Source organism: Aythya fuligula, chromosome 3, assembly GCF_009819795.1.
Source record: "Aythya fuligula isolate bAytFul2 chromosome 3, bAytFul2.pri, whole genome shotgun sequence".
In the NCBI taxonomy this organism is placed as follows: domain Eukaryota; kingdom Metazoa; phylum Chordata; class Aves; order Anseriformes; family Anatidae; genus Aythya; species Aythya fuligula.
This window is the reverse complement of record NC_045561.1, coordinates 19,184,969-19,205,905: the sequence shown is the minus strand read 5'-3', so window position 1 is coordinate 19,205,905 and position 20,937 is coordinate 19,184,969. Positions and strand designations below refer to the sequence as shown.

The 20,937-nt window shown below is 34.3% G+C and overlaps 1 protein-coding gene across 1 annotated transcript in view; it reads left to right on the top strand.

Moving 5' to 3' along the window:
* Positions 1–20,937, top strand: part of USH2A (usherin) — a 396,028-nt gene that overhangs the window by 199,835 nt on the left and 175,256 nt on the right. The window contains 4 exon segments of the mRNA XM_032183742.1: positions 6,326–6,485; positions 6,977–7,148; positions 10,809–10,956; positions 18,032–18,183. Coding sequence (XP_032039633.1) covers positions 6,326–6,485; positions 6,977–7,148; positions 10,809–10,956; positions 18,032–18,183 — 632 coding nt within the window.

Sequence of the window (20,937 nt, the reverse complement as noted above, 5' to 3'; positions counted from 1 at the left end):
GATGATGGGCCCAGGGAACAGCTTAGGGATGTTCGCTGAGGGAGTGTTCCAGGAGCTTCACACAGGCATTAAGATTCTTCTGCGGTTAGGGATATGTGATGTCTTTGCAATCACAGAGGATAGAATGACTGGGGGTAAAGCAATCGAAAAAGAAGTTTTCATCAGAAACATTTAACTTTTTCAGAAGTTAACATTTCATGTTAAATCTGATGCTTCTCTTCCACTTTTCCAAAGCAATGTGATCTGTGGCAATCCACAAGTAGAGTTTTCTTCAGCTGAGCATCCTTAGCATTTAAAACTAGTGTGTCCTAACTGGGGAGTGAGAACGAAGTCTGGAATTACCTGCAGAAGCTATCTCAGAGATCTGGCTTTAAAATCAAAGACTGGCATCCCCGTAGTCCAGCTTTGCAATCAAAAAAAAAAAAAAAAAAAAAAGATACTACAAATGATTAATAAAAAAAGGTGATATACCTTGCAAAGATAATGGTAAATTTAATAGTTTAAGCAAGAAGAAAAGAAGAAAAGAAACAAAATGATCAGGAGTGGAGACTAATGTGACCTTGTGAGGTGATCACAGAAAGATGTAGTATTTGAGGGATGAGTTTAGGCTCACAGAATTAGAAGAGTTTGTGCTGATGAATGGTAGAAAGATTTTTCTCATAACAGTAACAAGTGTGTAATTAAGAGAAACTGTTAGTAAATGTGGGGAAAAAAAAAAGTCTTTTCCATCTTTTCTAGTAAAACATACTTCTATTTAAAACAGTTAAGTACTTTGGAGCTACCACCTCTCCCAAAATGGAACTGTAGCTCTACCACATGCTACATTAATTCTTTGAGATCATTGCAAACTGAAATGATTAAAGATCCATCTGTTTCACTTGTGTGCTGAGGGGTATTTTGTTTTTCTTCTTACATGTGACTTCTTAATTTATACATTTTTTTCTACACAGGCTAACACATGACTGTCATGTTTTTGGGGGTTCCTGTGTAATACCTGGTTTTGTGTTATGCTCTTTAATTCTCCAGATGCAGCAATGAGGTTGTATCTTACCTGAACTCTTCTGCAGCATATAAACCTCAGTTTCAATGAGGATTTATTCCTTTATGAGAAATTTAGAAAACCAGCAATACTTACTGCTGAGTTAAATAGCTTCTAAAACAGCATTTATTGGCCAGCTAGAAACAAAGTTGTTTAGTCCATATGCCATTGCATCAACACCTTTCCTGGTAAGAGAGCAGAACAGCAACTTATGGTGCATCATGAAAATAATTATTTGTGCTCCTGTGTTTATCTTCTCTTCCTTTATTCCTTCCCCTTGTTTTTAGTAGCTTCACAAAATTCTTTTAATTCTAATACTAGAACAGTCTTCAGGAGATCTGTGAGAAAGATGCAGCACTAGTATAAAACCTTCCCAGATGAGGTTGTACATTAGTGCTGATTCTTCAAGGGTCAGGATAAATAAGTGACCGGTGCTTTATAAATACAGAAAGCAGAATATACGATACTGAAAGTTATATGTGAATTGTTGCTTGTTTTCAGAAAATGGTGGAAGGGCAAGAACTGCTAATAATATCCCATGAAGTAAGCCTGATAATACAATCTTGGCATCTCCTCTGATTGTTTGTTTGTTTGTTTGTTTGTTTGTTTTTAATAGTGCATAAAAATCAAATGGGGGCATTGTTGTATCTTGGTGATGTGGATTTATGGTCCCAAAGAGTTTACCTTCTAATTAAATATTAAGCTACTGTGAGTTAATTTAACAAACTATGAGACAGAGTATAAAAGGAAGTGAATGATGAGCTGAAGCAGCCATACAATCTACCTATGTGAACAACGTTGTGATTGGAATTCCCTGGAAGTTTTTCATCTTCATGCTCGCAGCAGGTTTGCTTTATTGTGCTGCTAACAATCCCTTGCTACGGTGCTGTCATATTATTTTCCTTTGGATATAGCGATGGGATAGCTGTTGTCTCAATTATTTTCCTGAGAGAAACTATGTAGGGTTCCTTACACAAGTCACTTTTCAGCTGAGCACTCACCAGGACAGTACGTCCTTACAACAGGTTCCTGAAATCAGGGAGAGTGGAAGAGGAGAGGGAGGAAGGGTATGTGATATACCCTTCTGCTATAAACCTAAATGCAGCATACCATATAGTACAGATAAATTAAAATGCTGTATACATTAATACTGTGTTATTTTTGAATTGAGATGTACACTTTGACTGTAAAGTTCATGTTTTGAAACAAGTTCTTAAATCGCATATTTCTTTATTTTTATCTTCTGTGTTTTTCTTTTTATTCTTCATCTCAACAAAATCTCTGCTAAAAGTAGCATTGTGGTGTTAACATATTATCTTTCAAAGACTACCCATTAAGTTTGATCAAAGCAAAGTGAGTGTTCTTATTGACCATCCAAACAGTCATTCTTTATTTTTTCTCTCTCATGCATTGATCATGCTATCAGAACTTGTCTTGGTGGTTATTAGATACTGCATATATACCAACCAAGTTAAATAGTTTAGAAAGTAGTGTGAGGAGTTCCACATACATGAAAAATATAGTGGTATGCAAATGTTGATTTTAAAGATAGCCACCATAGTTAGCAATTATCTTGCTGACATATGAGCTAGAAAGGAATTTAGTTTGTTTGTTTTGCCTCTGAGATAGAAGATCCCTTATATCATCTATAGTAAGTTACGGTCTTAAAATATACATGGGTGTTTACTTTAGTTTTCTTATTTTGTTTTGGTTTTGATGTGAAAAATAATTAATTATTTTCCTGACTACCTGCTACCTTAGTAGGATGATTTGAGGGAATTCTGTACCTGCTTGGAAGGTGTCTTTTATGCTTTCCTTTTGGTGCCCTTCTAGGTCCAGAAATTAATACAAGATAAAATCCTGACTTTAGGCTTCTCTTAGTAAACCTCTGTAATTCTTAAATTTAACTTTGTTTTGGAAAGAAATCAGTAATTTAAGAGAGTAGCTATTGGAAAATTGCAGTAAGAACCATTTGATACAATTTTAAAGTAAAACAGGGGCCTGGAATGGAGGAACAAATGAGAATATAACATGATCGAGCAAAAAATGTCTCTAGTTTTCTAATGTAAAATAATAATAATAATAATAATATATATATATATATATATATATTTGCTGTGAGTTACAAAGAAAATAATTCTCTGCTTATTTGGTTCATTTTGTAGATTGAGATCAATGAAATTCTTCCAGCAACAGCATGAAATCAATTGTAAAATAGCATATAATTCATGCTCTATATTGTAAATTATATTTTGTTTGACATTAATCACCAAGGTTTCTATGCACTGTGATGTATTTTCTTGTAACACATTTCTAGATAATGCTTGTGGATCCATTTCTAATGTCTGAGTGATCTGTTTTTCATGTCTACAACTGCCTACATTTGATCTTATGCAAATCATGCAATCAAGCAAATGGAAAACAAGGCATTGTTGCTAGAGGACCTTGACAAACAGTAGCTTTGTAGTTTTAAGAACCTCCTCCCTCCTCATTCAAATTCATGTTCGTATCTGTAGTTGTTTGAGTCCATTAATCCATTATGAAACACTTTGAACTTTAAACAGGATAATATCTACCAAATCAGATTGTGACAAATGATTGGATCAATTATGATTTAATATGATTTTTATTGTACAGTTTGTCAGTTTCTAGTTCTAAGTTTTTAGGAAAAATAAGCCTTTGCTGTATGCAGACTCATCCAAACCTTGATGAAATCTACAGAGAGATTTTAATTGATGGCAAAGCTCATGCTTTGAGTCACATTCTTAAGTTTCTAATTTCTGTATTTTCTTCTGCTCCCCCTAACTTCATTCTTTTTTTACTCTTCATCACACCAAAGTCTTTCTGGACTTCATCAAATGTTTATTCAGCATTTATTAGTTAAAATAAATCATCATTCTTAAATCAAGATCTCATTTGATCCTGGTCACATGTGGCTTTTTCCATATTTTATCTCTTTTTATTCTTTTTTTTTTTTTTTTTACTTCTTTCTTTCCCCTCTCAGCATCCTCTTGAATTGATCCCAGAGGACTTTGCTGCTCCTTTGTCCTGTGTTTCCATTCCATCCATTCCATATTCCATGTTATTCCCATTCCTTTGATTTTTTCCTATTTTCCTGTCATGTCTTTTTGCCTTTTCCATTCCAAGCATTCCAAGGACTGAGACAGACATAATAGTCACTTTTTTTTTTTTTTTTTTTTTTTTTTAAGGAGAGAAAAAAAACATTTGCATTTTCCATCTTCCATTCTCTTGATTCTTGACCAAGTTCCTCCCTCTTCAAGTACCCTTTAACTAGGTACTTCCAGAAACTCTTACTGAAGCAAGTAGTCTCATCAACTAGGGTGTGCATCAAATCATGTTTTTTCAGTACAAGCTACTTTTTCAAAAAAGCAGTTAGTTGATGAAGGATTTTCCTTAAAGATGAGAAAAATATCCTTCTCTCTTGCCATCCCAAATCTCTGCACAATGAAAAGAGTCATCTACCATAAACAAATGGAAGAGGAGAAATCCACTTTTCCTCTTCTTCCTTCTCTTGTGGTATATTCACACTTAGTGTAGCTCCACAAGACAATGTCAGTTTAAAGAGAGGAATGTGCATTCATTGTTTACAATTAAATAGGTGCCACAGATTACTTTTGGTTGATCATTTGATCACTTTTAAAACTAAATTCCTTCTGGTCACTTTTTTGCTCACACAGAATATGGGGTACAGAGATTTATCTTGAAGTTTTCCATCCTCCTCTATACTTTTTGTGGTTTCCTTGACGGCAGCTGGGGGGAAACGGGGACGCAGGAAGGTGTACACTAATGAGGGCAACACAGTTGGTGCAATGTATGGGGTTTGATTTCTCTGCTTTCTGAGCCAGCTTGAGCACCTGCTCTGGAGTGTGCCTTCCCCCTCTCACCCACATAAGCACTGCTTAACCCTGGTGGAATCAGACCCATTATGTTGATTAAACTTCTCACTGTATTACAGGCATCCCCTTGATGATTTTTTTTTTTTTAGTTAAAACATTTATTTATTTATTTATTTATTTATTTATTAACTCACATTTTGCCATGTGCTTCATAGGAGGGGTACCACAGAATAGCTGAGTTTTCAATAAAAATGAAGGAATTCATGTGTCCTTACAAAGACTGGAATAAATCAGAAGGAATTCCATTACAGCTGGGACTGGGGACATTAGATGAAGGGAAAAATAATGAGAAAGAAATTGGGTCTATGGCATTTCTGCTTTAGTGATGCCTTTGTCATCCAGTTGCAATTTTTGAATTTGTGTTCACAAATATTTTGCATAAAATGATATTTGGGTATTATTTGTTTCTAGAAACACTAGCATTTGTTATGTCTTGCAAAAATGCAGAGCTCCTCTGGCTGACTAAAAATTTGCTTTTATAAAACTTATTTTACTTGTATACGTTAAAGAGTTGCCAAAATCTCAATCATAAATTCCTTCTTAAAAGATTTGCTCATTAAAATCTGCAATTTGTATTGAAATGAGAATGAAAATGATTAGAAAATTCTGTCTGAATTACTCCCCTACTATAATTTTCGGACAAACATTCTTTATTAGTACAGGATTCCTAAGGAATAGCTACAGATCTTTTGGAATATTTGTTTAGCAAAGATTATTCACCATTTTCTGCAGTAATTTAAACTCAGGTTAAATTGTAGTAAATAATGACTTAACAGTTGTTTTTGTATAGTATTAGAAAGGTAGTCTCTTACTGAAATGTATATTACAAATGTTTGATGATGACAAATAGGAGAGAACAGGCCAGCCTGAGTGGTGGCGACGGTAAGCTTCTGAGCTTCCTTTGTGTGCTTAAAGTGAAATCGCATGGAGTGAATCATTGTGTGTATCAATGCTTGACATTTGTATAATGTACAGCACATTTTGTAGAAAAATATAATCTCTCTGTTAGTGAACCTATACTTGTTTTCCATTAAATTGATATGATTTAATCATGTTAAGGGTGATCATTTGCCACTGTAGTAAATTAATATGGTATGTAATACCAAAGAGTCTCCTGTGTAACTGTCCTGTACAATGCAGCTATCTCAACCAAAGTAAGGTGCCTAGACGTGTTAGTAGTCCAAATTTGCAGTTATTTGCCATTAAACAACGAACACTTCTTGTCACTGTTCTGGGGCAAATCTGAAACATTTGAGAGACAGGTTCCCCTTCCTCTTGATTTTCTGAATTACCTACCCTCTGAAAGTTACAGAGAAACAAGATAAAATTAATATGCAAAGTAAATTTGCATTTTCTTTTTTTGCCCTAGATTTAGCAGTGTTTACGCCACACCAATTTCTGCTCTCTGCCTGCACGCTTGCTGGCTGTACAAACAGTTCTCAGGTCACCTTGTTTACAGCACAGCTGCCACCATCTCATGTAGATGCCCCGGTCCTGACAGTTTTGGATTCTAGAACAATATATGTACAGTAAGTAAGGATTTCTTTTTTCCTGACAACACAATAGTGCATCAGTTTATTCAAGAATTCCAGTGAGTTCAATCAGGGGAAGGGTTTGTGACATAAAATTAAATTTATTATGATTAAATGCATAGAAGTGATTAGTTTAGTGGTTCTGTGCACCTTCTGATTATCACTTGCCAACTTAATTTCCATTTTGTCTTTACGCAATCAGTATAACCTACATATGGGCATAGCCTCTGCAAACTTCAGTGCAGGAAATGTTCTGGTGATATGCCCATTTTGTAGCCCCTGCTTTGTGCGTTATTGTAATCATTTATCTACTGCGTACAACTACTGCATTAGAGTATTTGCCTTTTATTTTTATGGTTGCACAAGTATGTTTTCCAGTTCTTAAGATAAAATCCAAAAAGTCCCAGTTACATACTTTTTTTTTTTTTTTTTTTTCAGTATGGTCTGAATCTTTCTTGGTCTTAATCATATTTTGCTTTTATTTGCAGATGGAATGAACCAATAGAAGTAAATGGAATTCTAGATCGCTATATACTTTATATTGCCAACAATGAGCAGAATTTTACAAAGTGGAATGTAATCTATAACAGCACAGAACTTTTTCTGGATTTTACTATTCAGCAGCTTTTCCCGGGTACAGAATACCTCGTAAAACTAGCTGTAAGTTTTAAAGATGTATAATAGAGGTGTAAAATGGTGAGAATGATTCCGATTTTGTTAACATCTTAAATAATGGTTCGTGTGTCTGCTTTTTAACCTCTTCTTTCTAAAACTAAGGTTGATGAGCCATCCCGAATAGAGATAAGTGTTTTTTATTTCAAAACGGGCCCTCAGAAATGTGTATGTAATTTAAATACAGATTTTCTTCGAGGATAACTTGAATGTTAATTAATAGAGAATTGACCAGAAATATATGAAAGACTTAAAAATATTGCCTGCCCCCAACATGTGAAAAAATATATTTGAAAATGATGGCCTTTCATATTTTATACCATAAGTATTTGATTTTTCTTCATTAACACCAGTGACAGGACCCGCGGGAACGGGGTTAAGCTGAGGCAGGGGAAATTTAGGCTGGACGTCAGGAGGGGGTTCTTCACAGAGAGGGTGGTTGCACACTGGAACAGGCTCCCCAGGGAAGTGGTCACTGCACCGAGCCTGTCTGAATTTAAGAAAAGATTGGACTGTGAACTTAGGCACATGGTCTGAACTTTTGGGTAGACCTGTGCGGTGTCAAGAGTTGGACTTGATGATCCTTAAGGGTCCCTTCCAACTCAGGATATTCTATGATTCTATGATAAAATCCATACACAGAAGGAAAGAGCAGAAAGAAAAAGAGTTCACTGTAAGGTAGCAGTTTGTTTATTCAAAATATTTTAAAAGACCTCAGTGTTTTCATTGCATTTCTGTATCAATGGTTTTGGTTTTGTGATAATACGGAGAAGATTCAGTTCACTAACAAACCTGAAAATATGTATATAAAAACATGAGATTGTCCCTTGTTTTAAGCACACTGTTGATTTTATAACAATACCTTTATAAGGATATTTGCTTTGATAAATGCCATAGAAAAATATTCCACTCTTGATTATGAATAAATTTACATTTATGTAGACTGGGTATGCATTCTTTTTTTTTTTTTTTTTTTTTCCCTTAACATGCTCTTGAACGTTTTAAATACTATGCCACAAAAAAAAAAATAAATAGAATACTTTCAGGTAATGATAAGGATCTGACTTGAACTTGAAAAAAACAAGGATATTCTGTCTAATTAAAGCTTACATTTGTGCTGAAATTAATTCATTTGTTCCTAGACATTTCAGCATAGTAAATTGTATACCATATAAAATATTACCATGTCCAAAACTGCAACAGTACTTCAGCAAGCACTTTAAACCTTCATAAGCAAGCAAGACTATCAAAAGTATTTGTGCTGTCCTGCTGTGCCACAGCTTTTCTATGCTCCTGCACTGTGCCTGAACACAGGCACAAGGAGAAAGAATCAAGGGAGAATGAACAACTAGGATCTGGAGAGCAAACAGGACTGCCTCATTTGGTAGCTCTGCCTTGGGATATAGTTAAAACAATGAAGTGGTGTGTAGATTTTGTTTTTATTTCATTAAAGTGTACAACTCTTCTCAAAGTTACTGAACACATTTTTAGGAACCTTTGGTCTTTATATTTTATTTCTCTCTTTTATATATCTATAAAAATATATATACATTTGAATTGCATCAGCGATAACCAGAAACTGAGAGAAAGATAATTTCTTCAGGTGGTGGTTAACCAGATAAAATGGTCTGTTATAGGCAGGTTAAAGATATGTGTCCTTGCAGTTTTGAACATAGCAAGTCTAAAAGTACATGAGATGCCCATTTTTTTTGGTATGGTAGAAGAGGTAGTCTGTACCCATTTGTACCCACTCTATTTAGAACTTGTCAGTGTAGTTTGAGAACTACTCAGCAGATGTGATCATTGAAGTTCCAAAAATGTCCAGCCCATTTGGATGCACTAATCTAAAATTCCACTACTTAAAGTACAGATGAGCTTTGTTTACTGATTTTCACTAGAGGAATCAGAAATTTCATACACCAGCAAGTTTCCAAGATACTAAAATTGATCTTCAGAAAATTCAAGAAATAAATGAATGGGAAGCCTGCTGTTAATGAACCCCTGATTTAAAAAGCCCTCCACTTCTAGGCAAAACTCAATGGAATGCATTTAGGAAGAGAGTGAGGAACACAGGAGAAAGAGGTCTTCCAGAGGTGGCTTTCTGGACTTCTTCCTGAAATCTGTAGGAGCTAAATCATTTGAATAATAGTGTAGCTTTGCTGGAAGTATGATGTTCTTAAATATTTTTATTATCAAAATGTTAAGAATTATTTGAGCATTTGTTTAAGCTGACTTATTTTTAAACCCAAACACATTTAAAGTAAATGCCATTTTTGGATGTCCCCAAAACTGAAGTTCCATTCTTTCATCATTATTTCACAACCCAAACTGAACACAAGGAGTCATTCTTTAGTTGTGTTGGGAGTGTAATTTTCAGTGAAATGAAAATGATCTTGGTATATAAAATAGCATCTCATTTACAACTAGTTCTTAGTTTTACCCATGGGGCTAGTATATGCCTTTGGAGCAGAGCAGAAAATATGCTGACAGTTCTCTGATTGGAAATGCACTCAGAAATAGGAAATTGAAGCTAATCCTTACACATGATTAAGAGAAGCATTTTATTCCTGGGTATCTAGACAGGAAGGTGGTTGTTGGTTTTTTTTTTTTTTTAATTTTTTGTGGTGATGATCCAGAAAGGACTGCCTGTCCACTTCAACACAGAGTCAAAAAACAAATGTTATTCCATAAGTTTTAATTAATGAGTATCTGAATCTTTGTTGAATTCAGGTTTTAATTTATTTTATTGCTAAAAAAAAATATAAAAGATAAATCAAACAAAATATTTAAATCAGTACAGAATGTATTATTGTGTATATATATATACATATATATTTAACTTTTATAGCAAATCCTGTCTCTTGTCACTGATCTTAGTGCAAATAATTGGAAAAACAGCATATGTAAGAGGTAGCTTCGTAGTCTTATGTTTCTGCATGTGAAACTTTAAAAGCCTGATATATGAGATGATATGCAATTTCTTGCACATCATGTTGCTTCATAATCAAGCAAAATGTAAAAGTGGTGTAATCAATCTTTTCTTCCCTGGTAACTGAAATACAAATGATTTGACTATTATCCATAAACATGCAATAATAACTGTTACATATTGATTTATAATAAAGTGTTTTTTCACTATTTTAATTGCATCTGCACAACACTCAGTCTGCTGTCATGAAGTGCAGAACTCCAAGTGTCTTTTTTTTTTCTGAATGACTATTCATCAAGATAATTTTTAAGAACACTGCAAGTTGGTCAGTATATTGTCTGAAAGTTGTGAGAACTATTTAGTCAATTCCAGAAGAGTTTTGCACTATACATGATATATATTGTACTGTAATATGCTTTAACTGTTTCTGCAAAGGCAGTGGAAATCTAATTGTGATTGTGACTCAGTCAAATGCAAAATACTGACTCAAACCTTAATATAAGGTTTTATCAATTTGATACCTAAAAGCTAAGTATCAAAAATAGCACATTTCTTGTTAAGAGGTGAGCAAATCTATGATAGGAATCTTTTATGAAAATCACAGACTTAATAAGTTCAGATATATAAAAATATAAAACTTTACAGAAATTAATTGCTAGACTAAAAAATTTTTGGTATTACATTGAAATATGCTTGCTTGTTGTGCTTCATATTTTAAGGCTTGCACTGGAGGTGGATGTTCAATAAGTGAAGCTAGCACAGCTGTAACCGATGAGAGTACACCAGAAGGTGTTCCTGCTCCGAAAGCCCAGTCATATTCATCTGACTCTTTTAACATCTCATGGGCTAAGCCTGAGTATCCGAATGGTAAGTGAACTCTTTTAGCCTCAAGTTAAAAAGATGATTAGTAAAGGTAAATTAATATTCTAAATGGCAGCTTATATGTGGTGCTTAATTTTTAATGATCATTTTAGCACATAAAATACCTGAGATAGTATCATTGTCTGCAGCTAGGAGATTGTGGTTTTCAGCCTTCTGTATGGTTTCAGCGGCTCAAAAGTGCTCCCTTTTGATAGTTCTTGTGTACTGCATCTCATTGTTTAATGTTTTCTAGGACATTTGAGCTGAGGAAAAAAGGCATTCTTGGAGAATATCCATCTAGGATGTTCATTCTACCTTCAAATAACACATGAATTTCTTTTACATTAATTGGTATGTTATAACATTAGATGTATTCTGTGTAATCATCTTGGACGTGTACATTTGCATGGCTGCGGAAGTTAAATAATACACTTTTTTATGTTTAGAAATATTTTCCATTGAGAAATATCCATACATAACACTTCCGAACAAATGTTTTACCTTGATTTTATTATTATGCGTATGACAGTTTATATCACATCAGAGGAAGCTATGCAGAAATCATTGAATGTAAATGACAGAAATGTTTTCCTCATTGGGGTATTGTATTGGTATATATCTCAATTTTTTCTTAAAGTAGTTTCACATGAATTTCATTTTTCCCCATGCTTTCAACTGTGGAAGGACACAAGCTGCCTATACAACTTCACTACAAGGCACTTGAAATGGTTTCCAAAAAATTAGTGATTGTAAGGCTACATATATGTAGCATTCCATAAGATCTTATGTTACTTTTAAGAGGAAATAAGAGCATGTCATCTGCTGTTAAATAATATATTTGATAATTTATGGTTCCTTGTATGGGTGTCATTGCTAGAAGATTTTGCCTCCTGGACCCTTAGAAATCCTCTCATTGTGTTACAAATACCCCACCAGTGTCTGTGGCTTAGAGGAAGGAAAAGAAGGGAAGAGAAAAAGGAAGAAGGGGGAAAATAGAGGGAAGAAGGAAGGAAGGTCATATATGTGGCTTAGTGTCCAAGCCCTGACCCATTTCCAATTAAATGGACATTTTTTACATGTAATAGTTAATACCAGGACCTGATCTTGTTATCCTTGTATTATAGAGAAAGATATCCAAATGGTTTAGAGGGTGGTTTAACTAACCAATGTGTATATAAATATATAAATGCACACATATGTGTATTTATATATGTCTATCTACAAGACAGGATAAAGACCTATAGTTTGATAAATTAAGTTCCTTTCACTTCCTTTAAAACAAGTGCAAGTTAGGAATACATGACTAAACTTGACACGCTGGAGGAAATGGTTGCCATACAGAGAGACCTTGAGAGGCTTGAGAGGTGGACTGGTGTGTACAACATGCAGTTCAACATGGCCAGGTGCAAGGTTCTGCATCTGGGTCAGGGCAATCCCAAACACGAGTACAGGCTGGATGATGAGTAGTTTGAGAGCACCCTGAGGAGAAGGAGTTAGAGGTACTGGTAGATGAAAAGACAATGTGTGCTTGCAGCCCAGAAAGCCAACCATATCCTGGGCTGCATCAAAAGTATGGCCTGCAGGTCAGGGAAGGTGATTCTTCCCCTCTACTCCATTTTCATGAGAACCCCACCTGGAGTACTACATTCAGCTCTGGCCCCCCAGCACAAGAAGGACATGGGCCTGTTGGACCAAGTCCAGAAGAGAACCATGAGGCTGGAGCACCTCTCCTATGAAGACAGGCTGAGAAAGTTTGGGATGTTCAGCCTGGAGGATAGAAGGCAGAGAAGGCTCCAGGGAGACTTTACAGTGTCCTTCCTGTACTTAAAGAGGAAAAGCTAGGGAAAGCTAGGGAGAGACTGTTTATCAGGGATTTTAATGATAGGACAAGGGGTAACCATTTATCACTAAAATAAAAAATAAAAATAATAAAAAAAAATAAAATGGGTTTAGATTAGATAATAAGTAAGAAATTCTACGCTCAGAGGGTGGTGAGACACTGGAACAGGTTGCCCAGAGAAGCTGTGGATGCCCCATCCCTGGATGAGTTCAAGTGCAGGTTGGATGTGGCTTTGGGCAGCCTGGTCTGGTGGGAGGTGTCCCTGACTATGGTGAAGGGGGTGGAGCAAGGGGGATAGTAGATGGTATTTAAGTTCCATTCCAACCTAAACCGTTCTATGATTCTATGAATTTGCACATTGTATCTTCTTGTTAATACAGTGTTTGTTGTACATGGTCTGACTCTCAATTTAAATATAATAAATAGGTTATTAGAAAACAAAATAATGATATTAGGAAAGCTGTGAATCCACACTAGATGAACAACAGCTTCGAAATGAATCAGAAGAATTTTATAAAATAAATTATATATTTCTGTTCCTTGTAAGAGTATTGTCTGGTATTGCTACATCTTCCCATTATTTGAAGCCTATGGAGAATTCTTCCCTTGGAACTGTTGTCATTGTGCAGTAATGTATGGATATCATGTGTGTGGCAGTTAGACACTTTCCTTGCAGCCAGAATTGGTGGAAGGGACTCAGTATAGTTGGCTGTTGTCATGGAGAAGGGCTGCTTCTCTTTCCACCTATGACCTCTTGCCAAGTACCTAAGAGAGGAAGAACTGCTGTGTCATGAGAATTTGACAACCATAAGGGCACTGGGGCCTTCACTTTTTCAGCATAGTATGGTCTCACTTGCACAATAGTCAACAAAGGTTATATGAATTTTGTCTTTTCCTTTTCTTCTCCTCCCCCACCTCTTTGAGAGTTTTAAAAAGACTGTATAACTGATAACACGCTTTACCATGCTCCTACTTTTTTTTTTTTTTTTTTTTTTTCCAATTTCCTATGTGCATCGCTTATTTCATAAAAATAATTAATAAATTAGGAAAAAAAAGTGCTAAAACTTTTCACAGAGTAACTACTTAATCGGAAAGCTTGCATTGTTCAGTAATTTTTACTTTTAATTTCCAGAATATCTTTTGGGCTGCCTAGTGGCCATATCATTCATAATCACTGTCTCTGTCAGTATTTTAAAACTGTATGGGAGGCTGAAGAATACTGTGGTTGAGAAGACTGAACTATGAGAAAGACCAGCAAAAGGTTCTTTCCGTTAGATTTTGCTGCTTCAGCATTTTAGTGATGTATGTTCATGGCTGGAGGTTAATGAGTTCTAATGTAGCTCCTTTTTTGCAGAAGAATAGAAACTGTTTCCCACTCTTGACTTAACTGGTTCATACTTTCAGTCTACTAGGCATAAGTAGCCCATTTTGAAATTGCTGATTTTTTCTTTGTTTCAGGTGGAAACCTCTGAACTGCAACAACTTGCATGTCATAAATTGTCATCTCCTTGGTAGATCTCTGCAGCCATTTCTTTCTCTTCTTTCTTCTCACACTATATGTAGAAGTTACTATGCATTTCCATGGCCTGAGGAAGCTCTTATTAGGTGTTGCTGATGTTGAGGTGTGTAAGCTGACTGGGACAGCATTGCACAGCCATAGACTTTACTATGCTCTCTTGATATATATATGAAGTCTACCTGCCTGTTATCAAATAGACAAAATTAAGGGGTATTAGTATGCCACTTTTGAGGATACATAGCAAATAGTACTACAGGCTACTTGGGTTCTTCAGAAAAATGGCACAATAGGGAAAAAAAAGTTAGCTTTGAGACTTTATGGGCTAAGGGGCAACCTAGACGTCAAACGGTGATGTTATTTGAACATGGACATTGAGTTTCTGGCCTACATTTTTGGTGAATTTAAGGTCAATTTATATTTTGTGAAAAATTATTCCATATAAAGTGGGAAAATGTACACCTATTTCTCTGCCTAAAGTTGCCTCAGATATGTCAGGTGTAGAAAAAAGAGATTTGGAAAATGATATGCTGAATATGTTTTTAATGCACATTTTCTTTTATCTTATTTTCAAAGCAGAAATAAAGTAGTTGAGGAGGTATGACCTTGAGGCATGTCACTTAACAGCAAAAACACTTTCTCCTAACTTCTGTCCACATACATGTCAAATGTGTAGAGAGTTTTCTTCAGTTTAAACCTAAATTGCACATTTGGGTTTCTTTTGTAGAGTGGAGTGCAGTATAGTCAACAGTGGTTTTGTCTTCAATTAAACCAAGATTTATTCTATCTATCTAGACGTAATTATGAATAAACTGCATCATTTCATAGCCACCTTGTGCCCCTTCTTACGCCTTGCAATCACAAATGTGCTATAATCTTCAATATTTTGTGGATGGTAAGCTCTTCAGGAGTATCTACCAAGTCCTGAAAAATAAGTAAATTTTGGTCGGTCTTTGAACCTTTTTCCAGTAAGCATAAATAAAATCAACAGACAATATATCAGGTTATTAAAGGTGATTGTTCTCTGACAGTACTGGGAGGACTAGCAAGAGGTCACAGCGTTGACTGTCAGACTGCTCCTCATTGTGAAGATACTGCATAACGCTGTAGTTGCAGGAACACTTTAAAAGAATAGCACAAGTAATTATTAGTGAGTTACAGTGGGGTTTCCATAGAGGTACCTATGGCACCTACATTAATATAAAATTAGTTCATTATGATTCATACTGTTACCATAAATATCAAAGGAAATAATGATGTGATTTTTCCATTAGTTAGTTAGTACCATTGCTCAAAGTACTCAAAGTACTTTTTTTTTTTTTATTTTTTTTTTTTTCTCCCCTGTAAAACACATCCTTAATGACAGTGCTTACGTTTAGGGATGCCCTTATCAGTCTTAAAGTTTTTCTCTTCTGAGATGAATATGAAATATTTTTATTTGGTAGTTTGTTTATTTAATGTAGAACAAATATCAACCATTGATGCCCTTGCTTTACAAGCAACTAGATGTGGAACCCCAAGGGATTTTTTAGGAAGTCTGTCCAATATGGCAAGATTCATAGTGTGTGATTTACCAGGAATTCCTCCCACATATATTTCTCTAGTGTCTGACTTGAGTTTAGCCTCTCACTTTTCTAGAAGAGAAAAGAATTAAGGAGTCTGTGAATCACTTTACCATACACAGCTCTGCATTGGTTTAGCATATACATCTTTTGAAGTGTAAAACTTCAAAGCCCAACTAAAACAGTTCTGTGTATACTTTTATTTATGAAGCATTTTTCCATTGAGAGAAAAATCTTTTCTCAGTTTCAAACAATATTCCTAAATGTAGATTCAAAAAATTCTGTTTTAAGCGAAGGAAAGATGAATTGAGCAATTTTTACAATATGAAGTTTTTTTTTTTTTTTTTTTTTTTTAAGTCTCAAGGATACATTATACGTTCCTCAAGATCTGTCATGTCCAGAATAACTGAATGAGACAGGAGGCAATTCTGGAATATTTTGATTGCAGAATTGCAAACAAGACCAAAAGAACTTTCACTGGAAGTCTAAGTTTTCAAATCTACAGGGAAGTCTCCAAGTCCAGTTGAAATCAATGATGTACAGATACCAAGCTCTTTAGAAAGTCAGACCATAAACATTTGTTTTTTATTTGACCACCTTCAGTTGTATTTCAGAAAACTAGAATAGCCTCATTCTTGTCCATAATTGGTAAAATGCTGTAAAGTTACTTAAAAAGCATATCTGTCAACCTTATGCAAAGATTCCTGCACTTGCATATGAAACCAGACGTGGCCGTACTAATGGCAACCACTCAGCAATGGCTTAAATCTTCACTGTGAAATACTGTGTTTGAATAGAATAAGAATTTCCTTTCTCTTGCTTGCCATAGTGGACTAAGATAGTATTTGCAGTTTTTTGGAAGGAGAAATGACAACTACAACTTTGTAAAAGATTGATTGTCATTGCTTGTCATTAGATTTGTACTTTAATGTTCTTTCTGGATATGTACTTCAGCCTGTGAGTGTTCTCAGAAACCGGGATATACACACATAAAATGGGAAAATCAGAAGTTTTTCCCAAGTTCATCTTCTGAACTGGCTTCCGTTCTAATGAATCTTTCCACGGTTTTGCATTTATTGGTCTTAAGATTTCATATTTATAGAGATTAAAAAAGAATAAGTGAGAAAGATGGAGGAATATCCCTGAGAGAAATGACTTTGTAAACTCAATATCCACGGTCTAAGCAGACCTATAACATTCAGTCTTTAGTTCATGACAGTCAAAGCACTGTGTATGTATAGTTTGTACAGGGTTCATGCTAACCCATCACATAGCTTTGGAGGAGCAGAGATTTAGATTTCCATATGAGATGAACAGTCCCCTGTGATTTTTGAGTTCGTGTTAGTCAATTACACCAGAAAGACCACTATCCCCTCTAGAAATCTTTTTGATGTTTGCTTTGAAATTGCAAATATGTTTTCTTTTTTTTTTTTTTTTTTTTAAATTGAATAGGTAAAAAATAATTCAGGACTTTTTCTACAGCATACAGATAAGGAAACTATAATCAATACTACTGTTTTTTTATTTATTATTTTTTTATTTTTTAGAAATGTGGCTAAAACTGTTTGCAAAATAAAATAAATTAATGACGTGTCTAATTCATTTGTTGGTAAAATGCACAAAATCTGGGATAGTTATGAATGAGTATCAGTAAGTTGTTCTGCATGATAAAAAAAAAACTTGCTACTTATATATTATAGTTACAGCGCTTGTCTGAGTTGTCCTTCAACATTTCAATTATAATGTCAATCACTGTTTTTTCTAGGTCTAAAGCTGTTAAGACCTGTGAGTCTCTGATATGGCTTTGTGTGTCTTTCCAGTTTCTCAGCCACATGCAGAGTTAGCTGTGAAACAGATGTGCCTCGATTTTCCTAATTCCAGGGTGAAGTTAGCTGCTATCCACTAACAGGTTTATTCACGTGTAATCTTTGGAAGAGTGTAATTGTTTTTCAAAGGTTGTGGTCCACTGGTGAGGTTTTCAACAACTAAAGATGAGAGTGTGTGTTTATTCTGTTATATACATAGTACTGTTAAATAGTTAACTGCTTAACTGTGAGCTATGTGAAATACTGCCATGACCCTAATGTCTGTAGCATTAAAGGTTTTCTTCTAAATTCAGTAGTTGTATAGACATTTAGTGAGTGCTATCATGTTGTTTTATAGGTATTATTACCAGCTATGGCTTGTATATGGATGGTGTTCTGATACAAAATTCATCACAGCTAAATTGTTATGCTTATGGACTTGCTCCTTGGAGTCTGCATTCCTTCAGAGTCCAGGCATGTACTGCAAAAGGTTGTGCTTTGGGTCCATTGGTGAGTACATCAATTTGCATTCTGGGAGTGTAATAAATGTCAGATGGCAGTGAATATCAGAGTAAATGGTGATGATTCACTCTGGTCAGTACTAACCCATCTGGCAAAATATGACATTTAAAAAAAAAAGAAAAAATCTGTTTAAGAGCTGCTGAAGATTTGATAGGTCATTGTTAGGCACCATTCCAAAGTAGAACATCGGTACAGCAAAGAAAGGCAAAATTTGAAGCTGAAACATATATTACTGAAATTAAGTAGAATTAATATGTTTTAAAGGTAGATTAGTCAGATGTATAAGAATGTAATGTAAAGAAAGAGAAATGTAAAGAAAGAAAGAGAGAATGTAAAGAAATTTCAGTAATGGGCAAATTTCTAGCTGACTGACTGAAAGGACTGAAGATAATCTGAGAATTGCAGGAGAAAGAAGTCACAATACAGGAACAAGGAAAATATGGTGATTTGCAAATACCTTTTGAATGCAAATATGTGATCAAAATATTCTACTTGACTTATTTTAACAGTCTTGTACAACAATCAATTTTTTTCAGGATTTTAGAATATAGGAATATTAAATATATAGTGAAAGCAAGCCTTCTGAGGCTTTTTTTTTTTTTTTTTTTTTTTTTTTTAATGTTGTTAAACACTGTTAGGTGTATAACTGAGCTGATAAATCCAGTATGATTTCATAGTACTGTAGCTGATGAATAACTGGAATAATATGTACCATGCTCGGTTTGTTTACAAGCATAAATGAGACCTGTGATAATTTTGATATTTATTGTTTTGTTTAATTAACCTTATGTGTGCTCTTTTAATTTTGTGAACAAAGGAAGAAAAAAAGGAAAAAAGAGGAAAATTTGATTGTCTTTCATGTTTTTTTTTTTTTTGTTTGTTTGTTTGTTTTTTCTATCATAATTTATAATGTCAATATATTGTGGAAATATATTCTCTGGAAAGAAATTTCAGGATTTTTTTTTAAATGCTGTGATTTTTTAGTCACATTTCTAATATTCTCAAGAATGCTTTCTTTCAAATTCTGGTAACATCATCTATCTCTAAGAGATGACTAGACCACATAACTGTTAAACATTTTACAGCTTGGATTACTTTGAATGATATTTACTCTTAAGAGCTTGAATGGCTTTTTGCCAGTTTCTCTTTTACATTTTTCACAACTTCTCATATACCCCAGAAGGAAAGCTTGTTTTAAGGTACTCAACATGCAATACCCTAATCCATTGTATTAATAGTAATGTTTAAAGACAAGTCATTTCCAAACTCTGCATGCAGATAAAACATGCATGTTTTCAGTACTTCTGTCCTATCAAATAGGCATTAAAAGAGAGAACAGAACGCCAGTAGTTACGGATATTAAAATATTTTTAATAGGCTTTTTTCATGTCTCCATTGCACTCCTGACTCATATCTTGACTTTTGAAATAATTCAAAGTAGGTTTACTGTAGCTGATATTCATCTGCATCCTGTGATCAGTACACAAATTGTTTTCCAAAGCCGGTGATCCATCTCTAATCAAAGGAATTGAAGTACAACATCTTTATTTAGACTCACATAACTGCTGCCAGGAAATTAAAACACTGCATCTTTATTTGACTTTCTGAAATATTTTTGTATCAATTACAATATAAATCCAACGTTTAGAATGGAAGAGAAGAAAAAAAAGGAGAGAAGAGGAGAGAAGAGGGGAGAGTAGGGAAGGAAAGGGAAAGGAAGGGTAGAAAGAGGAGGAGAGGAGGGTAGATTACAAGATTGTTACAGTTTCTGTGTTTCAATTAGTTTTTTACTTGGGTCAGATAGTTGTGTGTTGGGTTTTTTTGTTTGTTTTGTTTTAACATGTTGTTAGTGATCATGATTTATTTTCAAGTGAAATGCAAATCTGTAATATGTAAATGCTAAAATGCTTAAATTTAATCTCTTCCTCATAAAGCAGAAGGATTGCTTTTGTACCTGCTCTTTTTTTGTTTAAGGGAAAAAAAAAAAAAAAAAGCCTGGCTTAATAAGAAATAGTGTAACTTCTAATAGATTCTTTGGAGGAATTTAGGAGATTTTATATGCTGATGGTATTGAAATATGTTAGTTCTTGTAAATATCAGAAGCACAAAAAAGAAGAAAATGAATGCAACAGTGGAATGCTTTGAAATGCTCAGTAATGTATTTTACTGCGCTGTTTTTAAACTTTAATTTCAGCATTTTTGTTTTTGCACTAACTACAAGTAAAGAGTACTGCCTTTTAAAATTAGATGGTTGACAATTTTTTTCATTCTTTATTATTCAATTTCTATTGAACTATAATTGAGTGTTACTTACATGTTAGCAGCATTTTTTAATTTTTATTAAATTATTAATAAACATCTGAAAATATCAAAGGATTCTGTATAAAGTAATATTAAGGAAACAAAATACAAAATGTGTTTTAGAATACTGAAATGCTGAATGTTTCCATGTACATAAATGTAGTTTTTCTTTACACAAGATACTATTTTTAAAGTGCACTGCAGAGGTGTAACTATATGGGATATTACATGCATTGCATTGATTCTAAACATTATTTCATTATTTTTATACTGAAAAGAATAGCAGTTCATAAGGAAAAGGTTTTGGTATGAATTTTCTCCTGAGAAGCACTCACAAGTTAGAGACACAATACAGCTTTTGCAACTCTCCAGGTTGTAGTAGAGATTACTACGAATTTGTACTGTTTTCAGAATATCTTAATTCTTTTCAGTAGTAAAAAT